Here is a 21,483-nt window from a genome sequence, read left to right on the forward strand (position 1 = left end):
AGCCTCAGTGACTACTTCTGGAACTCAGCTCACAGACCAGTGAGGGGGTCCAGTGGTTGGCTGGGAGGAAATAGCAGGGGTCTCTGCTGGAGCTGAGGCGAACTGTTGTGTTGACCGCGTTCTGAACCAGGATGCAGACTTGAGTGGCAATGGCCCAGGGCACAAGCACACCAAGCTTACAACCACAGTGAATAAGATTTCTGCTTCTGGGTTAAAGAGTAATGGGGCAGCTAAGTGGCTCAGTGGATAGAGCACCAGCCATGGAGTCAGGAGTACCTGAGTTCAAATCCGGCCTCAGACACTTAACACTTACTAGCTGTGTGACCCTGGGCAAGTCACAACCCCAATTGCCTCACTAAAACAAAACAAAGCAAAACCAAAAAAAGAGTAAGTAGGCCTGTGGTTACTTACAGACCACAGCACAGGCCAGGCAAACTGAGAATGTTTCTCTCTTTAAATAATACTACCTGGTACCCCCTAAAGCTTGGGACAGTGCATCCTGGAAGCAGTGCCCCACTTTCAGAAGGAATTAAAAGCCAAGAAATAGGCTAGAATAATGAGCAGGCAGAAAAATATGAAAGTTTCTTTGGTGACAAGATCAAAATACACTCTCAGAAGAAGATAACAAAGTCAAAGCTCCTACATCCAAAGCTTCCAAGAAAAATATAAATTAGTCTCAGGCCATAGAAGCACTCAAAAAGGTCTTTTAAGATAAAGTAAGAGAGGTAGAGGAAAAAATGAAAAGAGAAATTAGAATGATGCAGGAGGGTTGTGGGGGAAAAAAAAAAGAGTCAACAGCTTGAAAAGCCAAATTGGCCAAATGGAAAAGGAGGTACAAAAGCTCTCTGAAGAAAATCATTGCTTAAAAATTAGGATTGAAAAAATGGAAGCTAATGACTTTATGAGAAATCAAGACACAATAAAGCAAATCCAAATGAATAAAAAAAAATAGAGGGCAATGTGAAATATCTCCTTAGAAAAATGGTTGACCTGGAAAATTGATCCAAGAGAGATAATATGAAAATCATTGGACTACCTGAAAACCATGACCTCCAAGAGATTGTCAGGGGAAATTGCCCTGATATTCTAGAAGCAGAAGGCAAAATAGAAATTGAAAGAATCCACCAATCACCTCCTGAAAGAGATCCCAAAAGGAAAATTTCCAGGAATATTATAGTCAAACTCCAGAACTCCCAGGTCAAGGAGAAAATATTGCATCAGCTAGAAAGAAACAATTCAAGTACTGTGGAGCTACAGTCAGGACAACACAAGATCTAGCAGCTTCTACATTAAAGTATCAGAAGGCATTGAATATGATATTCTGGAGAGCAAAGGAACTGGGATTACAACCAAGAGTCATCTACCCAGCAAAATTGAATATAATCTTTCAGGGGGAAAAATGGGACTTCAATAAAAAGAGGACTTTCAAGGAATTCTTGATGAAAAAAACTGAAATGAATAGAAAATTTGACTTTCAAATACAAGAACCTAGAGAAGCATAAAAAGGTAAACAGGAAAAAGAAATCATGAGGAATGTTAAAAGGTCAAACTGTTTACATTCCTATGTGGGAAGATGATACTTCTAACTTCATAAGAACCTTCTCAGTATTAGGCAGATGAAAGGAATATACTTAAAGGGCACAGGTATGAATTAAATATGAAGGGATGATATCTGTAAAACATTTATTTTTTTGTTTATCCTTTTTTTGTGGGGCAGGCAGGGTGGGGTGGCTTATGTCTAGGGCCGGATTTGGGCTTAGGGCCTCCTAGGTTCAAGGCTGGTGCTTTGTCCACTGTGTCACCTAGCTGCCCCATGATGACATCTTTAAGATAAAATTAAGGAGTGAGAGGAATGTACTGGAAGAAAGGGAAAGGGAGAGGTGGAATGGGGTAAAGTAGCTCATATAAGAAAAAGAAGAAAAAGCTTATGGAGTGGAGGGAAAGATGGGGAAGGAGTGGGGGAGTGATGGAGCCTTACTGTCATCAGAATTGTCTCAGAGGGAATAACATATACACTCAAGTGGATATAGTACTACAGTTTGCCCTGCAGGAAAGTGGGAGGGGAAGGGAGGACAGATTGGGGAAGAGGTCAGTAAAAAGCAAAACACTTTTGAGCAAGGATAGGGTGAAAGAAGATAGAAAATAGAGTAAATATCAAGGAGAGGGAATAGGATGGAGGGTAATGCACTTAGCAATGGTAACTATGAAAGAAATGATGAGCAGAATGCTATCAGAAGGACTTATGAAAAATGCAATCCATCTACAGAGAAAGAACTGGCGGTAGGGAGGGAGGGAGAAAAATTTGGAACTAAAAATCTTATGACAACAAATGTTGAAAACTATTTTTACATGTAACTGGAAAATAATAAAATACTTTTATGATAAAAAAATAAGACTCAAAAACTCAAATAGATCTGAAATCCCATCCACTTGAATGTGCCCTCCAAGAATGTAGATCACAGTCAATCCATGTCTACCCAGCCCTTCTTGCCCATGTCTTCCCATGAGATCACCACAGGAGTCCACCCAAGCCAGATTTAGGGAAGCAAATGTTATGCGCCAAGACAAAGACTGCCCCTTCAGAGCAAAATGCTTGAGGGATGATTCTCCTATCAATCCAGTCTTTGGAAGCCCCTCCTCAGGTACAAACTACTGGGAGAGAAGATTCAGACCTCACTAGAACACATGGCTTCCTAATAACTCACTTTGGAATTGTTTTCTAAGGTCCATTCCAGTTCTAAATATAGGATATCGTAATGTTAAAAATGTTTATCATCACCACCACCATTCATTCATTTATTCATGCATTCATTCATTCAACACCATTGAGATGAGAGCTGAGAGCACCCTTAAGACCAGATGCAGAAACAGAGCGGACTGTCTCACAGGGCTAGAACAAGACAGGAAGGAGCAGCATCTGAGCAGACTATGAGAGGTAGCAACAGTACCAAGACCAAGAAAACAAGGCAGATACTACTGAGCTGGAGCCCAGAGCTGAGGGTTTCTAAAGACAGAATCAAGCTTAAATATGAGCAAGTGACAGAAGGACCAAACCCCATAAGTAAGGTAAGCAAGCAAGCCCAGTCTTCCCTTGTGGTCAGACCAAACCATGGAAATCCCATAGAGCAGAACAGCAAGCTTCCTGGTAAGAATCAAGTGCCCTAAAGCCCCAGGGAGTCTTTAGGGGCAGAAAGGAAAAATTTATCATTCCCAGAAGGTGAAAGAGCCCAGACAGGAACTCATAGAGTAAAGGTAGCTATAGGACAGAATAAGTAGACCAAGACCAGAACGGAGAAGGGTCACATTTAAATATAAAGAGCTAGGTTTTGAAAAGGACTGAAGATATCACACACACACACACACACACACACACACACACAGCATACCTAGTAGTAGTGCCAAACCCAATTTCCCCCAGGCCAAGAGCTAAAGACCTTAGTAGGAATGGGTATCAGGGGTGTGCTGGTAAATGTTTAACATTCAGCTCTCCAGAAAAAATTGTACACTGTATATACTTCTTTGGGGGTGGGGGGGGCGGGCAGGGCAATGAGGGTTAAGTGACTTGCCCAGGATCACACAGCTAGTTAAGTGTCAAGTGTCTGAGGCTGGATTTGAACTCGGGTCCTCCTGAATCCAAGGCCAATGCTTTATCCACTGTGCCACCTAGCTGCCCCCTACTATATATACTTTTTAACATAAGTGGTACAGTAGATAGGTCTGGAGTCTAGAAGACTCATCTCCCTGAGTTCAAATCTGACCTCACATACTTACTAGCTGTATGACCCTGAACGAGTCACTTAACTCTGTCTCAGTTTCTTCATCTGTAAATGAGCTGGAGAAGAAACTGGCAAACTTCTCCAGTATCTTTGTCAAGAATGAGGTCACAAAGAGTCAGACACAACTGAAAACAGTCTGAACAGACACACTATCATTTTCTTCAGTCTGGGCAATCAACAAAACAATAACTCAAGCACTGATTTGTAGAGTTTGCTGATATCCAAGGTGTAAATGCTTAGAATGAAAATTTAACAACTGACTTTCCCAAGCTGGCTGAGGCTAGCTCCAGCATAACCCTCAAGGATATCTATTTTACCCCAGTCAGGGAAAGCTGAAGAACAGGAACAGAGGCAGATTCAGGTTAGACAAAATGAAATCAAACAGATTCCCAAGATCTCCAGTGAAAAGGCCTAAGTACCAGCAGTCCAGGCCACATTAACTGGGTTCTTTCTGTGAAGACTAGGTTACCTACTCTGAGGACTTCTAAAGTTCATGCTCATTTGTGTCTCTTTCCCCCTTTGTTTTCTTACTATTATTTTTTATTTATTCACTTTTTTATTCTGAACTTAAACACCAAATAAAAGTTCTTACACATAGTAAAAAGATGTACATAAAACTACAAATCTCTATTCTGTAGATCAGTGATATCCAATTAAAATGGAAATAGGGGCCACTAAACCATACACAAGGGTCCCAGCAGGCTATATATTAACTTTAAAAATCACATATTAACATTATCTATGCTTGAGTGTATTTTTTAATAATTCCCCATAAGTGTTGCCAGTTTACTGGGTCATGTGTTTGACAGCTCTGCGGTAGATCTTGCTTTTTTAAAGTATATAATAAATTCAACATGTAACTTTCAAAGCTGTTCAACTTATCTGTCATTCCCTCTTTTTTCCCTTTTTTTGGGGGGGCCACCCTATAAGCTAGCCCCACTCTCCTTCCTACCCACCTCCCCATTGAAAGGAAGAAAAAATAAAATGCTTGTAACAAATACGCATTTGTCTAACAAAACAAATTTCCACATTGACCATGTCCAAAAATGTATATTTCATGCTGCATTTTGAGTCCATCACTTTTCAGAATGTGAATAACATGCCTTATCATCAGTCTTCTCGTGTTGTGGTTGATCATTGCATTGATCAAAGGTCTTAAGTCTTTCCAAATTGGTTTGCTTTACAATATTTTTACTTTATAAATAGTTCTTCCGTCAGCACTTACTTTACTCCCCTTCAAGTTTATACAAGCCCTCCCAGGTTTGTCTGAAACATCCTTTTCATCATTTATTAGGGTGCAATAATATTTCATTACATTCATATAGTTTATTCAACAATGAATCCAAATGATGGATGCTCTTCTTATTTTTCAGTCCTTTGCCCTGCCTCACTTAAATACAATTCATTGCAAGTCATGATATCATCTTCCCAAAACCATGGTCTTCTTCAAGAATGAAGGACAAACAACAATAACAGCCTTTGCTATTATAAAAAAGAATCAATATAAATATTTCTGTAAATATATTTCCTTTTCCTTTTCTCTCTCTTAGGTATAGTCCTTATAGTGGCATTACTAGGTCAAAGGCTGTGCATGGGTTAGTGACTTATGAGGCATAGTTCCAAATTGCTTTCCAGATGGCTGGACCAAATCACAGGCCCACTGACATGTCTTTCCCTAGACCCTCCAATAATTGTCATTTTCCTGTTTTGTTATGGTGGAATATAAGAATTGCTTTAATTTGTATTTTGCTAATTATTGGTGATTTATCTTGGATTTCTTCCTCTGCAGATTTCTTGGATATTTTTGGAAGATTGTTTCTTCCTTAGGTTTCTGCCCCTTTATGTTCTTTTGACAGTTTGTCTATTGGAAAATGACTCTTAAATGTTTGAGTCAGTTCCTTATATTTCTTGGACATTAGATCTTTATCAGAGAAACTTAATGCAAAGATTTTTCTCCTGTTAATTGTTTCCCTCCTAATTTTAGCTACATTGGTTTTGTTTAGGAAAAAATTTTTTAATTTTTATAATTAAAAATGTCTCATTTTATCTTCTCTCTTTGGTCATAAATTCTTTTCCTATCCTTAGTTATGAAAATATTTTCTTCCTTGTTCTAATTTATTTATTATGTGACCTTTAAATCTAAGTCATGCATCTACTTGGGGCTTATCTTAGAATATGGTGTGAATCAGATATTACACTATATCTCATTTCTACCAGACTGTTTTCTAATTTTTAGTCATTTTTGTCAAAACTTGGAGTCTTTGTATTTATCCAACACTGTGCTACTATGTTAACTTTTTTTGTATGTCAAGTACTTAATCTGTTTCGCTGTTTGACCTCTCTGTTTTTTGTTTTTGGGGTTTTTTTTGCGGAGCAATGGGGGTTAAATGACTTGCCCAGGGTCAACCAGCTAGTAAGTGTCAAGTGTCTGAGGCTGGATTTGAACTCAAGTCCTCCTGAATCCAGGGCCGGTGCTTTATCTACTGCACCACCTAGTTGCTCCCTCTCTTTATGCTTTAACCGTTGCCAAATTGTTTCATTAACTTAAAGTCCATCCATCTCCTCTAATTAGCAGGACCTAAAAGACATGAAATTATTTTAGCAGAGTCCAAGAGTCCCCAGGAAGGGAGCTAATCTGACCAAAGGATTTGGAAGGAAAAGGATCATAGGTAAAGGGGACCCAAGAGGGCCCTGGGACATTTAATCAATATGCCACACATTCTTCCATATACTAAAAAATTAAGTTGATGGAGAGATCTCCCCAGGCAGAACTTGATTTAGAATCCATATCTAAAAGTGGCTTCAGAGTCACCAAGTTCAACTTTCTTTCCCCAGGCAATAACCCCCTCTACTTAGAGCAGCCCTGGCAATGGACATCCAGCCACTCCTAGAAGACCTGCAGTAAGAAGCCCAGCCCTCTTCCTTATTTCCCTATTTGTATCTAATGCCACATCATCCTTCCTTCTAGTCACCCAGGTTCCTAACCTTGGAATCAGCCTCAGTTCTACATTCTCTGTCACCCAAGATATCCAATCACCGGCCACTCAGCTACCACTCTAGTTCAAAGCCAAATCGCCCCTCACCTAGTCTATTGCAATCACCTCCTAATGGGTCCTATTGTCTTTAGTCTTCCTCCTCACCAACCCACTGACACAAAGGTATCAGATTAATATTCCTGACCAAATCATTCCCCTGCCCAAGAAGCTGAATCAACTACTCTCAATGCCTCTGTTCGGCATTTAAGGCCCTTCACAATCTTGTTCGAAGGCATCTTTCCAGACTCATTTCACATCACTCCCCCTCAGATACTACTTTCAAGCCAATTTGTCCCATTTACTGTTCTCCATATAAAACACTCCACTCCCACATGTTTAACTTTTTAAAGACTGCACCCTCACCATGGCTTGGAAGGCTCAGCCTCATGTGCTACATCCTATGTGAAGGCTTCCTGATCCTTCTAATTGCTGTACTCCCTCCCTCCTCCCCAAAATTACACACATGTGTATGTGTGTATACTCACACAGATATACACGTGTGCAAATGTATATGTACACACATAAATTTTATGAATGTGCATAAATACATATTGCCATGCATAAATATGTAAGTGTAAATTTGTATGTACACATACACGTATATGAGATCCATAGGTATTGTCTCCCCTAACGTATTTGACAATACCTCTGCAATTGAAAGTCTTGGAGAATTGACCAAGGAACTAAGAGATTAAGCGTTTACCGAAGGTCACTCAGCCCGTATGTATCAAAGTTTGGGTACAAATCCGGGTTGTGTGGACTTGAAAGCCAGCTCTCTATCCACACCCCACACTGTCTGTCTGGGAGTGAGTACAGTTCTTTTATTCTCTTAGTGACTCCCATATCATAATGCGAGCATTATACCCCCTTCTGTCCTGACCTACCTCTATTCTCTGTAACGAAAATGTAAAAAGACACAGAAAAAAACCAGTTCAGCAAACCCATCAAGTCATCCACTTGTCTCTCAGATGCACAACTCTCATCTCCAATATGTCCACCAGGTGGCGCTGTCTCTGCAATTGCAGGCAACAGGGAAAAGAGGTTCCCAAAGAAAGATTCAGTTCCCACGTCTGATGGGGTTCATTAGCGGTCATTTTATCCATTCCCCACCTCATGCATCATAGCAGAGGGCCCCTCCCCCGTGCCCTTTCCCGTCTTGAGATCCCACAGGAACAAAAACACCTTGACTTACTCTTCTCAAAAATCCGATTCAACGTTTTTTTAAATGCCAGCTAGATGCAGGGCACTGTGTTCTACAACAAAGATGTAAATGAAATAGCCCCAGTCCTCAAGGAGTTTATGGTCTAGGGGTTTGGGTGGCTTGCATTCAATTTTTTTTTTCCATATAACTGAATCCTTCCTGTTTCAAATTCCATGTGACCCAACAAGCAACTCACAGTGATAGAGACAATAAACAAAAGCTGATTATATCCAGCCCTACCTGTGTCCAAACTGTGGCAATACGGCCTAACCTGAGATATGGTGAGTAATCACCACTGTGATGATTGGCACCCAGTATGTGATCTAATGCCATTTGTAGCATACAAGATTTCCATCCCAGAACTGGAGAGTAAAGGAAACATCATGACCTAGGACTGGAGAAGGAGGCTGTCCTCAATTCTAACCCCACTTGGGCCAATCAGCCTCTCTTTGGGAATGAAAGGAGGAGTCTTCATATGCAGCAGGACTAACCTTTCAAAGTCACCATTTTCATTATTTCCCCTTTTAAGAACCTGGAAGGGGGAGCAGCTAGGTGGTGCAGTGGATAAAGCACTGGCCCTGGATTCAGGAGGACCTGAGTTCAAATCCAACCTCAGACACAACACTTACTAGTTGTGTGACCCTGGGCAAGTCACTTAACCCTCATTGCCCTGAAAAAGAAAAAAAAAAAAAGAAGAAGAACCTCTAGTGGCTCCCAAGGACCCACAGAACAAAATCACAGGATCAAAGAATTAGAGTTTGATGACACCTCAGGGAAATGGTCATCCAGCTTCTTATTAAAGGACTCCAATAAAGGAAAGTTCTGTTGCTCCCAAGGGAGCAGATTCCAATTTTGACAGCTCCAGTTTTTAGGATTTTTCTTCCTAATATCAAACTCAAATCTGCTCCTCAGTAACTTCTACCCAATGTTCCTAATTCTGCTCTCTGGAATCAGCAGCAGCAAGCAGATGATGATGGCTAACATTTATACCTTCCCTATTACTGAAGAGAGCAATCTCTCTCTCTCTCTCTCTCTCTCTCTCTCTCTCTCTCTCTCACACACACACACACACACACACACACACACACACAGAGGAGTCTCTTGCCAAGGTCTGTCAATTTCACCTTTAAACCTCTCTCAAATAAGCCCTCATCTCTCCTCTAACACTACCACAATTCTAGTGAAGGCCCTTATCACCTCATGCTTGGATTATTACAATAGCCTGAAGGTGGGTCAGCCTGCCTCAAATTTCTCTCTTCTCCAAGCTACCCTCCATTCAGCCGCTAAAGTCACTTTCCTAAAGCACAGATCTGATCGTGTCAGGCTACTCAAAAAACTCCAGTGGCTTCCTTGTGCTTTCAGGAACAAACACAAAATGCTCTGTTTGACATTCAAAGCCCTTTATAACTTAGTTCCCTCCTACCTTTCCAATCTTCTTAACCCCTTTCTTTCAGCGCATACCCTTCAATCCTGTAACACTGACCTCCTGGTTGTTCCCCCAATGAGATACTCAACCTCCTGGCTCTGGGCATTCTCTCTGACCAATCCCCATGCCTGGAAGGCTCTCCCTCCTCTGCTCTAACTACTGACCTTCCTGGCTTCCTTTAAGTACCAACTAAAATCTCACCTTCTACAGGAAACCTCCTCCCACCAACCATTAATTCCAGTGCCTTCCCCATAGCCTGTTTTGCATATATTTGTTTGCCTGTTGTAGTCCCCAGTTGAATTATAAACTACTTGAGGACAGGGGCTGCCTTTTGTTTCTTTTTGTATCCGGAGTGCTTAGTACAATGCCTGGCACATAGTAGGTGTTTAATAACTGCTTATTAATTGATTAAGGTAGTGCTTATTATGTGCCAGGCTTTTGACTTTTGTCTTGTCACTGGACTTTGATGACTCCAGAAGATATAGTGAGGCTGACGACTTTATAAAACTCTGCCTCACTTATAACCAGTTCACTCAGACATCACCTGGTGATGTGATTGGTCCTCTTCAAAAACCAAGGACGAGGGGCAGCTAGGTGGCGCAGTAGATAGAGCATCAGCCCTGGATTCAGGAGGACCCAAGTTCAAATCCAGCCTCAGACACTTGACACTTACTAGCTGTATGACACTGGGCAAGTCACTTAACCCCAATTGCCTCACCCCCCAAAAAAACAAAAAACAAAGGACGAACAACAGCAACATTATGTGCCAGGCCCTGTGCTAAGCACTTTACAAATATTATCTCATTGGATCCTCACAACCACCCTTGGAGGTAGGTGCTCTTATTGTCCTCATTTTACAGATAAGGAAACTGAGGCAGACAGAGGTTAAGCGTCTTACCCAGGGTCACACAGCTGGTTGTTGTTTGTCCTTTGTTTTCAAAGAGGACCGATGATATCATAGGGTGATGTCCTGACTTGTTTGTGAGTTGGATTTAAGTGAGGGAGAGCTGGACAAAGTCATCAGCCTCACTCTTTTTAATTTTTTTTTTAAGTGAGGCAATTGGGGTTAAGTGACTTGCCCAGGGTCACACGGCTAGTAAGTGTTTAGTGTCTGAGGCCGGATTTGAACTCAGGTCCTCCTGACTCCAGGGCCCATGTTCTATCCACTGCGCCACCTAGCTACCCAACCTCACTCTTTCTTGCTGAATCATCAATGTCCAGTGGCAGGACAAAAATCAAGATGACTGGCGATGCTTCAGGATGCAGCGGATGACCTTGGTGCCTTTGATGACCCACCTTCATGGCTGTTGAAATAAATTGTTTTCATCCACCCATTCCAGCAGGTAAAGTCTTTCCATACTTTGGGTAGACATCCCCGTAACTCACTAATAGGTTTGAGGTCTGTCAGTTATCCTCAACATTGCTTAGTCCATCTACCTAGACAGTTGTACGGGGGTGTGGCTGCTGTGCATGCTGCTTCTCGGAGCAGCTCGCCTGTGTGTGAGAGTAGGGTGAATCAGGTGACCACCAAAGATGGATGAGCAGCCCTCATATTAGAGATGCTAGTCCTCCTGAACACCCTGTACACCCCTTATTGTGCTAAACACAGAGAGACAAAGAAAAGCATAAACACCATCCCTGACCTTAAGGAGCTTGGCAGCAGATCGAATCTAATCCCTCTTGCTTATGACAGGTCTTCAAAGGGTTGAGGACAGCTATTCTGTTCTCCCTAATTCTTTTCTCTAGATTAAACTTGTCTCGTTCCTTCAACCAATCCACAAATGGCATGATCTCAAGGCCCCTCACCATACAGGTCACCCTGGTCCATTGGAAGGTATAAAACTCCAAGTGTTCAAAGTCTTCCCTAAAAGGTGGTACCCAGGAACACAATATTCCAGATATAGTCTGACCAGAGCAGGAGACAACGAAATGATTGTCTCCTTTGTGCTGAGTATGATGCCTCTCAGTGTAGTTTATGATTGTATTAGCTTTTGGAGGGGCTGCCATGTTTCACTTTGACGCATATACAAGGGCTCCCTCTCCTCCCTGTTTTGCCCTCCCTTCTAGCCCAGGAGATAGAATGGGAGCATTGTAGTTGAGGAAGCAGGGTGGGGATGTCTCAGGTTATGAAGGAGAAATCTGTACTGCTGACCTAAGCCTAGAAGACTTAGGGTCCCACACTTACACAAAATTACACAGCCCCAGAGACGATATAGAGCAGGCGAAGGCAGGCCTCAACTTCTTGGCCTAGGGAGGGGCCTCTGGTGCTTTCATACTAAAATTCCCATCCCCCAAACTCACATGCCTCTGTGAGACAAGCATGAGTATCAACTCCAGCTTGCCCAGGATTCTGGCCAGGCACTTCCCCACTCAGCACCACAGTATCCCTATCTCATTTTGACTAAGTCTCTGAAGTTCCTCCCAGAATACACCATTCTTGGCTCTCCAATTTAGGATGACCAAATAGTAAGACTTTAAATCCCAAGTAAAAGTGATCATTCCCTCCTCAAATGGCTCCCAGTACTTTGCCTGACTTTGCACATTTCTCACTCTTTGTATCAATAGTTGTTTCTGTACTTGTCCTTTAGACTGAAAGCACTTTGAGAACAGCAGCTCTTCCTTAGAGCTATCTTTGTCACCCTGGCAAGAGTACAAGTCTTGGAACATAACAGGAACAAACAAAAATTCTTCTCTTGAGTGATCATAGGCCCCTACTATATTGTGAGCTCGGTGAAGACAGCAATGCTATCAATTCCACTCTGTGTCTCCTCCAGGATACAGAACAGAATTCTAAATACCAGTGATGCTTAGTAAACGTTTCTTGATTATTAAAAGTATCTCCCTTTTCTATACTGCTTTACAGGGGGACTGCCAGTGAAGATGCACAGAGTTGGAAGATGGAGTGTTATATTTGAGGAACAGCAAGGACACCAATGTCACTGCATCATGGAGTACATGGAAGAGGACTGAAAAAGAAGGAAAGAGGGCTTAGATAACCAAATAGAGGATTTCCTATAATTCTGGAGATGATAGCGAGTCAATGGAGTTTATTAAATGGAGGAAAGGCAGCGGGTGATATGGTTGAACCTATGCTTTGGGAAAATACATTTGACATCTAAGTAGAAGATGGACTGGAGTAGGGAGAGACTTCAAGTAGGGAGACCAACTGAAAGGCTCTTACAACAGTCCAAAGGTGAGACAATAAGGACCTACAGCAATATGGTGGGGCATTGTCAGAGGAGAGAAGGGTATGTGTGTGTGTGTGTGTGTGTGTGTGTGTGTATGTATATGAAGATATATGTATATACACACATATATATATGAAGATAATAAGTATGTATAGTCTTCATATACGTACATATATATGAAGGTCATATATAGGTATATATGAGAAGGTAAAATCAACAAAATTTAGCAATTGATTGTATATGTGAAGTGAGAAATAATAATAATATACATATGAAGGTGTATATATATGAAGGTAATATATAGGTGTATGTATATATATATAGGAAGGTGTATGTATGTGTATGTGTATATGCATATATATAAAATATGAAGGTAAAATTAAAAAGATTTGGCAATAGATTGGATATGTGAGGTGAGAGATAAGGAGTCAAGGATGGCACCTAGATTGCTAGCCTGGATGACTGGGAAGATGATGGTACCCTCAACGTTAATAGGGTAGTTAGGAAGGAGAGAAAGTTTGGGAAGAAAAATAATGAGATCAGTTTCAGACATGTGCTTAAGATGTCTATGGAGACATCCAGTAGGAGATGTCAAACAGGTAGTTGAGTATGTATTTCTAGAGGTCATCTAAAGATTAGGAGAGAGATTAAGGCTGGTTAAGTAGATTTGAGAATCATTATCAGAGACATGATCATTGAATCCATGGGAGAAGAAGAGAAATGGTACTAAATAAATAGTGTAGAAAGAGAAAAGAACACAAGATAGAGCCATATGAAGACCAAGCAAAATAAACTGAGGAGTGGTTTAATAGCTAGGAGATGAACCTGAAGATAATAGTGTCACAGAAACCTACTAAAGAGAGTGTTTCAAAGAGAAGAGAATGATTGACAGTGTCAAAGGCAGCAGAGAAGTCAGGAAGGATGAGGATTGAAAAGAAGCCATTACATTGTTGGCAGAGCTGTGAACTGATCCAACCATTCTGGAACTGTGCCCAAAGGGCTATAAAGCTGTGCATACCCTTTGACCCAGCAACACCACTATTAGGTCTTTTCCCCAAAGAGATCATAAAAAAGGGAAAAGGACCCACATGTACAAAAACATTTAGAGCTGCTCTTTTTTGTGGTGGCAAGGAATTGGAAATTATGGGACTGCCCATCAACTGGGGAATGGCTGAACAAGTTGTGGTATATGAATGTAATGGAATACTATTGTGCTGTAAGAAATGATGAGCAGGCAGATTTCAGAGAAACCTGGAAGGACTTACATGAACTGATGCTAAGTGAGATGAGCAGAACCAGGAGAACATCGTACACAGTATCAACAACATTGTGTATTGATCAATTGTGATAGACTTGACTCTTCTCAGCAATACAATGATCCAAGATAGTTCCAAAGGACTCATGATAGAAAATGCTCTTCAAATCCAGAAAAAAAAAAACTATGGAATATAAATGCAGATTGAACCATACTATTTCGAAGGGGTTTTTAATTTTTCTTTTTTGAAGTTTTTCCTTTTTGCTCTGATCCTTCTTTTACAGCATGACTAATGCAGAAATATGTTTAATGTGATTGTACATTTCTAACCTATATCAGATTGCTTGCTGTCTTGGGGAGTGGGGAGGGAGGGGAAGGAGAGAGAAAAATTTGAAACTAGAAATCTTATAAAAACAAATGTTGAAAACTATCTCTACATATGACTGGAAAATCATAAAATACTTTTATGAAAAAATGAGGCCATTAGATTTAACAATTAAGAGATCATTGGTAACTTTGCAAAGAGCAGTTTTAATTGAATGATGAAGTTGGTAGCCAAATTGTAGAGAGTTAAAAGAGGAAAGGAAGTAGAAGCATCAATTATGGGAGTTTAGCTTTTCAAGGAGTTTTAACTTCTCCAGGACTTTAGCCTAAAAAGAGGTATAATATAGGGCAATAGCTAGCAGGGATGGATGGATCAAATGGGGTTTTGGGTAGGGTTTGAGGGGGTTGTGAGGCAATTGGGGTTAAGTGACTTGCCCAGGGTCACACAGCTAGTAAGTGTCAAGTGTCTGAGGCCGGATTTGAACTTAAGTCCTCCTGACTCCAGGGCCGGTGCTCTATCCACTGCGAAATGGGTTTTTTTGAAGGGGAAAGATGGGCATATTTGTAGGTGCTAGGAAAGCAGCCAGTAGAGAGGAAGAGACTGAAGATAAGGGAGAGTATGGATGATGGAGGGTCAATCTGCCAGAGAGGATCTGATGGAATAGAATCTTTTGTCCATGTAGAAGAATTTGCCTTGGCAAGAATAGGGACTGCCTCACCATGTGAGAAGAATAATGGAGGAGATGGGGGTGGGGTGGGGGGGGAGTGAGTGAAGTGAGGTAAAGAAGAGGGGGAAAAGAGGGAGCCCTCAGACAATTGCCTTATTTTTTCAGTGAAATATGAGGCAAGGTTCTCATCTGAGGGTGCAGGTGGGAAGAGAGCTTGGGGAGGTTTGAAGAGAAATGAAAAGGTTTAGAAAAAGTTCTGTGGTGAGATAGTAAATCATTAGGGAGATATAAAACTACAGGCTTGCTGCAGTGAGGGGCCAGTTGAGATTATGTCATATAAATTATAGTGGATATAGTCAGCACAGCTGCATGATTTTCTCCAGCTTCAGTGAGCAGCCCATGAGAAGAGCAAGGGCAGAAGATAGTAATCCAAGACTGAGGCTTAGCAGAGCAAGATTGATGAGAGGATAACGGAGCAAGGCACTCAGAGAGAGAAGGGACTCAAGAGAAAGGAACAGGGGGGCAGCTAGGTGGCGCAGTGGATAAAGCACCAGCTCTGGATTCAGGAGGACCTGAGTTCAAATCTGGCCTCAGACACTTGACACTAGCTGTGTGACCCTGGGCTGACACTAGCTGTGTGACCCTGGGCAAGTCACTTAACCCCCACTGCCCTGCAAAAAAAATAAGAGAGAGAGAGAGAGAGAGAGAGAGAGAAAAGAACAATGTAGAGTTGAACTGATGACCATGGGGTCAAGTTAGTAAAGAAAGTATAACAAGTGCAGAGATGATGACCTAGAGAAAAACTGAGGGATTTAGGAATTTGAGGTCATGGTGAGAATTAAGAACAGAGTTTGGAGTTGCAAGGCAGAGAGAGAGGTGGAATGACAACAGATTGTGATAAGATAAGGGAATTTCAGTGTTCATGAACATGGAAGTGGTTCATTTATGGGTGTTGGCAAGATCAACTATTTCTATGTAGCTGAGATGGGAAAGGAGGAGTAGGTCATGGAAAATGAGCAAGTAAAGGGACTGAGAGGTTGAGACATTTGAGGAAATATCAATATGGAAATCCTAGTATGATGGCAAGAAATGGAAAGGAGAGAAAAACTGAGCTGGGCACTGAACTCATTGAGGAAAGAAGGGAAGTGTCTTGGGGTCAATAAAGAAAAACAACCAGGATTTTAATTGGGAGATGATTTTTGTTTGAATGAAGCCCAAAGGAGAGGTTGCTGAGGGATGGTAGCAGAGGGAGAGCTTGGAAGTGACAGTTAGGATTAAGGAATATCCAACTCCCTTACTTCAGCAAAAGGAGGAGGGGAAGAGAAAAAGAAATGAGTGAAAGTGCCACAGGGGCAGCTAGATGGCGCAGTGGATAAGGCACTGGCTCTGGATTCAGGAGTACCTGAGTTCAAATCCCGCCTCCGACACTTAACACTTACTAGCTGTGTGACCCTGGGCAAGTCACTTAACCTCAACTGCCTCACCAAAAAAAAAAGTGCCACAAACACTGGAAAGAGTGGACAGTGAGAACGTGTCATTGTGGGAAACCAGGTTTCAGTGACATTCTGAGAGAGAAAAAATGGAAAGAATAGGAAAAGGGATTTAAGATGAAAGCAAGTTTGTTACCTATGGAGCAAGCATTCCAGAGAGCATAGTGGAAGGAATAGATGGCTTTAGAGTAGGAAATTGGGGAGGGAAGGGTTGGGTGGAATGGAAACAAGGGAGCAGGCAGTACTGGGAGCTCAGAATCCCTGGGATATGGAGAGTATGAGTGACCTTAAACTTGTTAATCATTGAATAATGAGTTCAGGTGGGTTATCAAAATCTCTAGCCTTAGGGTGTTGGCTCAAGCAATGTGGACCAGTGGAGGAGTAGATGATGTTTTTTCACCTTCCCCTGGAAGCAGGCTAGGCCAGGCAAAGAAGGAATCAAGATAGAATGGCAACTCTCCAACACTCCAGTCAGTAGTAAAGAGGCCAGTTGATAAGACCAGTGTTTGATGGAATGGTGTCTCTTTCCCTACCCTGAAGCCCTCACAACATCCCTCTGAAGGAGGTGCATGTGTTATTTATTTTTCCCTTTTACAGATGAAGAAACTGGGGCTCCAGAGAGGTTGTCATTTGCTAAAGGTCAAATGAAAGCTAGGTGGCATAGTATAGTGAGGAACTTGAACCAGGGAAAGACCTACATGAGCTGATGCAATGTGAAATGTACTGTATACAAAATAATAGCAATACTGCAAGATGGTCTGCTATGAATGACTTGGTTATTTTCAGCAATGCAGTGATCCAAGAAAACTCTGAAGATCTTATGAAAAATGCAGTCCATCTACAGAAAGAGAACTGATGGTGTCTGAATACAGATTGAAGCATTTTTTTGTTAGTTCCTTTATTTGAAGTTTTGTTTTTATCTGTTTTCTTTCACAACCTGGATAATGTGGAAATTTTTTGCATGACTACTCATGTATAGCTTATATTGAATTGCTTGAGTTCTTGGGGAGAGGGGAGGAGAGAACTTGGAACACAAAGTTTTAAAAATTGATGTTAAAATTTGTATTTACATGTAATTTGGGGAAAATAAAATTCTAAATAGAGTGAGGAACTTGGAGTCAGAAGACCTCCATTTAAATCCTGTCTCAGATACACTAGCTGTGTGAGTCTGGGAAAGTCACTTAACTAATGTCTGCCCCAGTTTCCTCATCTGTAAAATGGGAATAGTCATACCACTCACCTCCCAGGGTCATTCTGAGGCTGAAAGGAGTTCATTTATTGATGATGCTTTGTAAACTGTAAAGTGTTATATAAATGATAGCTATCTTCATCAAAGAGCACACAGCTAATAAGCATAAGAACTTAAAGTTGAAGTCAGATCTTTCCTGTACCAAAGAGCTGCTTTTGCAGAATCTCAGGGCTGGAAGGAGCTACAGAGGCCATTTATTCTAGCCTGAATCAGAATTCCCTGTAAGATAACCCCAATAAGTGATCAGTCAATAAACATTTATTCATCCACCCTTGGCTTGAAGAGGATTTCATTACCTCCAGGAACCCATTCTGCTAGGGGCAGTGGGAAGTTTTGTGGTTTGTTTGTTTTTTTTCTGACATGGAACTGAAATCTACCTTCCTATACTTGACCCTAGTTGAGTGTTGTTTGTCCTTCATTCCCAAAGAGGACCGTGACTTGCACTGAATTGGATTTAAGTGAGGGAGGGCTGTGCAAGGTCACCAAGCTCACTCTCTCCTCCATCTGTGTTCAGTGATAAGATAGATATCAGGACGTCTGGAGATGGTCCGGGAAGTTTAAGGCAATTGGGTTAAGTGACTTGGCCAGGGTCACACAGCTAGCTTCTGGGGTCACATATGAACTCAGATTCTTCCAACTTCAAGGCTGGTGCTCTATCCAGTGCCCTACCTAGCTGCCCCTACAGTTGAATGCAAGCTTCTAGAGAGCAGGTACTATTTCCTTTTTGTCTTTGTTCCCCCATCTCTCCTCCACCCCCTACCCCTCAGTCTAGCACAGTGCCTGGCAAACAGACACTTGATAATACTTGTTGAATTGCAGTGATCTCCCTGCCCAGGCACAACACAACTAATCCCTCTTCCCTGTGACAGTCGTTAAATATTTAAAGAAAGGAGGGAAGGTGAGACCAAGTATTTATTTATTAAGTGCCTACTATGTGTCAGGCACCTAGCGCTTAGCACTTTGTAAATATCTCATTTGATCATTTGAAGACAGCTTTCTAATCCATCCTGACTTCTCTTCTGCAGAGGGGACCATAGGACAGGCCCGAGATGTTCTCCCCAGCACCGAAGAAATCTGCAAAGTGGCGCTCTCCTCGTAGGACCAATCAAGGGGCGGGGTCGGCAAAGCGTGATTGGGGGGAGGGGAAGGAATGAGTGAGGGCCGAGGCAAAATGCAAGGAGAGGGCAACCAGAGCCACTTCAGACTGCAGTTACCCTGCCAACAGTGGCGTGAGCCCGGCACACGTTCTCTCTTCTCCGTTACCATGGACACGACACCCCCTTCTCCAGCCTCGCTTCAGCTTCCCGCCCCCGCCGCTGCGACTCCCGGGGCCCTGCGGCTCGGGTCTCCATGGCAACGCAGGAGCCCAAGTCTGGAGCTTTATTCACCTTCCTGGTCATCCCAGGACACGGTGTGTCTCTTTCCCCGTTCTCTCCACCTGCCCAGCACCTATCTGTGTCCTCTAGGACACTTTTGGGCCTGGGCAGAGTTTCTTGCTTCCTCACTGAAACAAGAGACTTGGGTCCATCCTTTCCCAAGGAGCTGAATCCACTGTAGGTTCTCCTCCCTCTCGTGAGACAAGGGGATGAACAGGGTCACCCTCTCCAGATCTCAACTGCCTCTCCCCCACCCCCCAAGCATGTTATCTCCACCACCACCAGCAGCAGCAGCCCCCTGAACCCCGCCGCCTGGGCTCATTATTGACATAATAGCATCATGGAGTAAACTGAGGCTGAGGTTGAGGAGATAATCTCTCAGAAAACAGAATGGATTCCAAATCTGAGCAGAAACCCAGGAGTCTTGTCTCCCAGGGAACCCCAAAGTTAGACACAAAGCCCAAGTAGTTCTTCTCTCCCCAGGGGGCTCCAGAAGCAGAACCCAGGAGTCCTACCTCCAAGACCTGGTGCCTGGCAACAGCTCTATGACCTCAGGCTCCAGGGCCTAGAGCAGAGACCCGCAGGCCTACCTCCCCTGCCCTCTGGGGGCTGCCCTCACTGACCATGGCAGGTGGCACCCCCCAGCCTTTGTCACTCTTTGAGGCTGACTCCACCTGGGCCCTCATCAAAGACAAGGTGGGGGAATGGAGCCAGTGAAAGGGGCCGGGTCTTGGACAGCCTTGGGAGGGACAGGTTGAAGGATGATGGCTGCCCCGGCTCTGACCCTTGCCCAACTGCTCCACAGGTCATCGAGGAGCGCTTTGGACCCAATGTGGTAGCTGTTCCCTTCCTGGCAGATGCAGCATGCTATGACCTACTCGGAGTGCTGGTGAAGCAAAAGTCAAAGCCACCTCCATGGCTCATCCGTGCCCGCCTGGGCCTTCCCTTGCCCCTTGGGCTAGGTCTGCCACGCCGGAGTCGGCGGGCTCTGCTACCTGTGGGACCACTGCCAGGGTTGCTGGAGCGTACAGGACCTGAAGGCGCCTTTGCCCACTGCACAAGGGAGTACTCGCCCAAGGGCAGGGCTGAGGTAGGCTATGAGGAAACAAGACTGGTAGATGGGCATCCCTGTCGCATCAGCCTGCAGCTGGGGGGCTTGCGCAAACGGGTGGCTTTTCTGCTACTCCCACCAGGTCAAGTAGGCCTCCAGCCAGCCCTGCCCTGGCTCCGTGGCACTCACAGCATTTATGTCATCTACCAGGTCTTCTCCTGCTCCTGGCTGCAGCTGGCCCTTGCACCCACAGCCTGTGAGCCCCGCCAACTGCACCTTCAGTGCCCCTTGCCAGTGGCCTTTTCTTGCCTCAAGTTTGCACTTCAGCCCAAGGGCATGCTGGGCCCACAGAGGCCACTGACTGGAGATAAACTGCCTCGGGAAGCCAGCTGGGCCAGGCCAGTTCCTGAGTCCACAGTGAACTCAGTGCTGACCCCATCCCTGTCCTCAACCCTATCCAATACCCTTCTTGATACTGATGCCCTGCCCTCCCAACAGCCACCCACACCACCCAGCCAGGGTCCCCCAGGACGGACAACCAGGTTCTCCTATAAGGGTCGCAACCCCTTCCGAAGGGGGCCAAACACGCTGTCGGGTACCGGGAAAAAAAAAGGTACCTGAGGAGTCAAGTCACAAGAAACAAGGGGATAGGGCTGGGGCATGAGATGGGGCAATAGAATTAACCACGTTATGGGATCTGAGTCCTTAGAGGACAGGACAGGACACAGAGTCAAGTGCTTAAGATGCTGGGACTATTATGGGACCTCAAATCTTTGGAGATAAGACAGAGGTGTAGGGGTCAAGGGGTGAATGGAGCTCAGGCCTTTAAGAACCAAGTCCCTGGAGCCTTGAGGGCTGCCATATGAGGCCTAGGGTGGGAGGGAGAGAGCTTTGGGGGAACACGTACAGTGGGTGGCCAGAGGAGCATCTAGATGATGGATTGGGCTGTAATGTAAAGTTCAAGGCATGAGGTCATCCAGGGGGAGGGAATAAGGGAATAAGCATTTTCTTAAGCAACTACTATGTGCCAGGCACCGTACTAAGCACTTTATAAATAATATCTGATTTGAACAAGGTAGATAGGTTGGGCAAGAGGATCCAAGAGATGGGTTCCAAGGGATCACAGGTCAGGTGAACTGTGACAGTATTTCCCCCCACCCCCAACAGAAAACTGGCTCTTCAGCCCCCGAAACCCCTCATCAGGTAACCAGGGCGGGGGCCCAGGGGACCCGGACCGGCACTCCATGTCCTTGCCTCTGCTGCAGGGCCTATCAGCGGAATTCGACAGTGATGACTAAGGGGAAAGTGGAGGCAGGAGGAGGGGCTCAGCACCAAGGGCTTGGTGCAAGGAGCCTAGTCCCCAATAAATACCAGCTACTACTCCCCCAAACCAACCCCAGACCAACATTGCCTCTTCCTTCTGGGTGCTGGGTGGGTGGGCCAG

General features: G+C 43.7%; 1 protein-coding gene across 1 annotated transcript; it reads left to right on the forward strand.

The window, feature by feature from the left end:
• The first annotated feature begins 19,597 nt into the window (after window positions 1–19,597).
• On the forward strand, window positions 19,598–21,449 carry C3H11orf42 (chromosome 3 C11orf42 homolog). Its single transcript, XM_043995113.1, has 3 exons — window positions 19,598–19,684; window positions 19,794–20,634; window positions 21,207–21,449. Exons 1-3 carry the CDS (start codon window positions 19,613–19,615, stop codon window positions 21,335–21,337), a joined length of 1,044 nt encoding a protein of 347 aa, XP_043851048.1. The 5' UTR covers window positions 19,598–19,612; the 3' UTR covers window positions 21,338–21,449.
• The last annotated feature ends 34 nt before the right edge of the window (window positions 21,450–21,483 follow it).

This window comes from Dromiciops gliroides, chromosome 3, assembly GCF_019393635.1.
Source record: "Dromiciops gliroides isolate mDroGli1 chromosome 3, mDroGli1.pri, whole genome shotgun sequence".
NCBI lineage: Eukaryota > Metazoa > Chordata > Mammalia > Microbiotheria > Microbiotheriidae > Dromiciops > Dromiciops gliroides.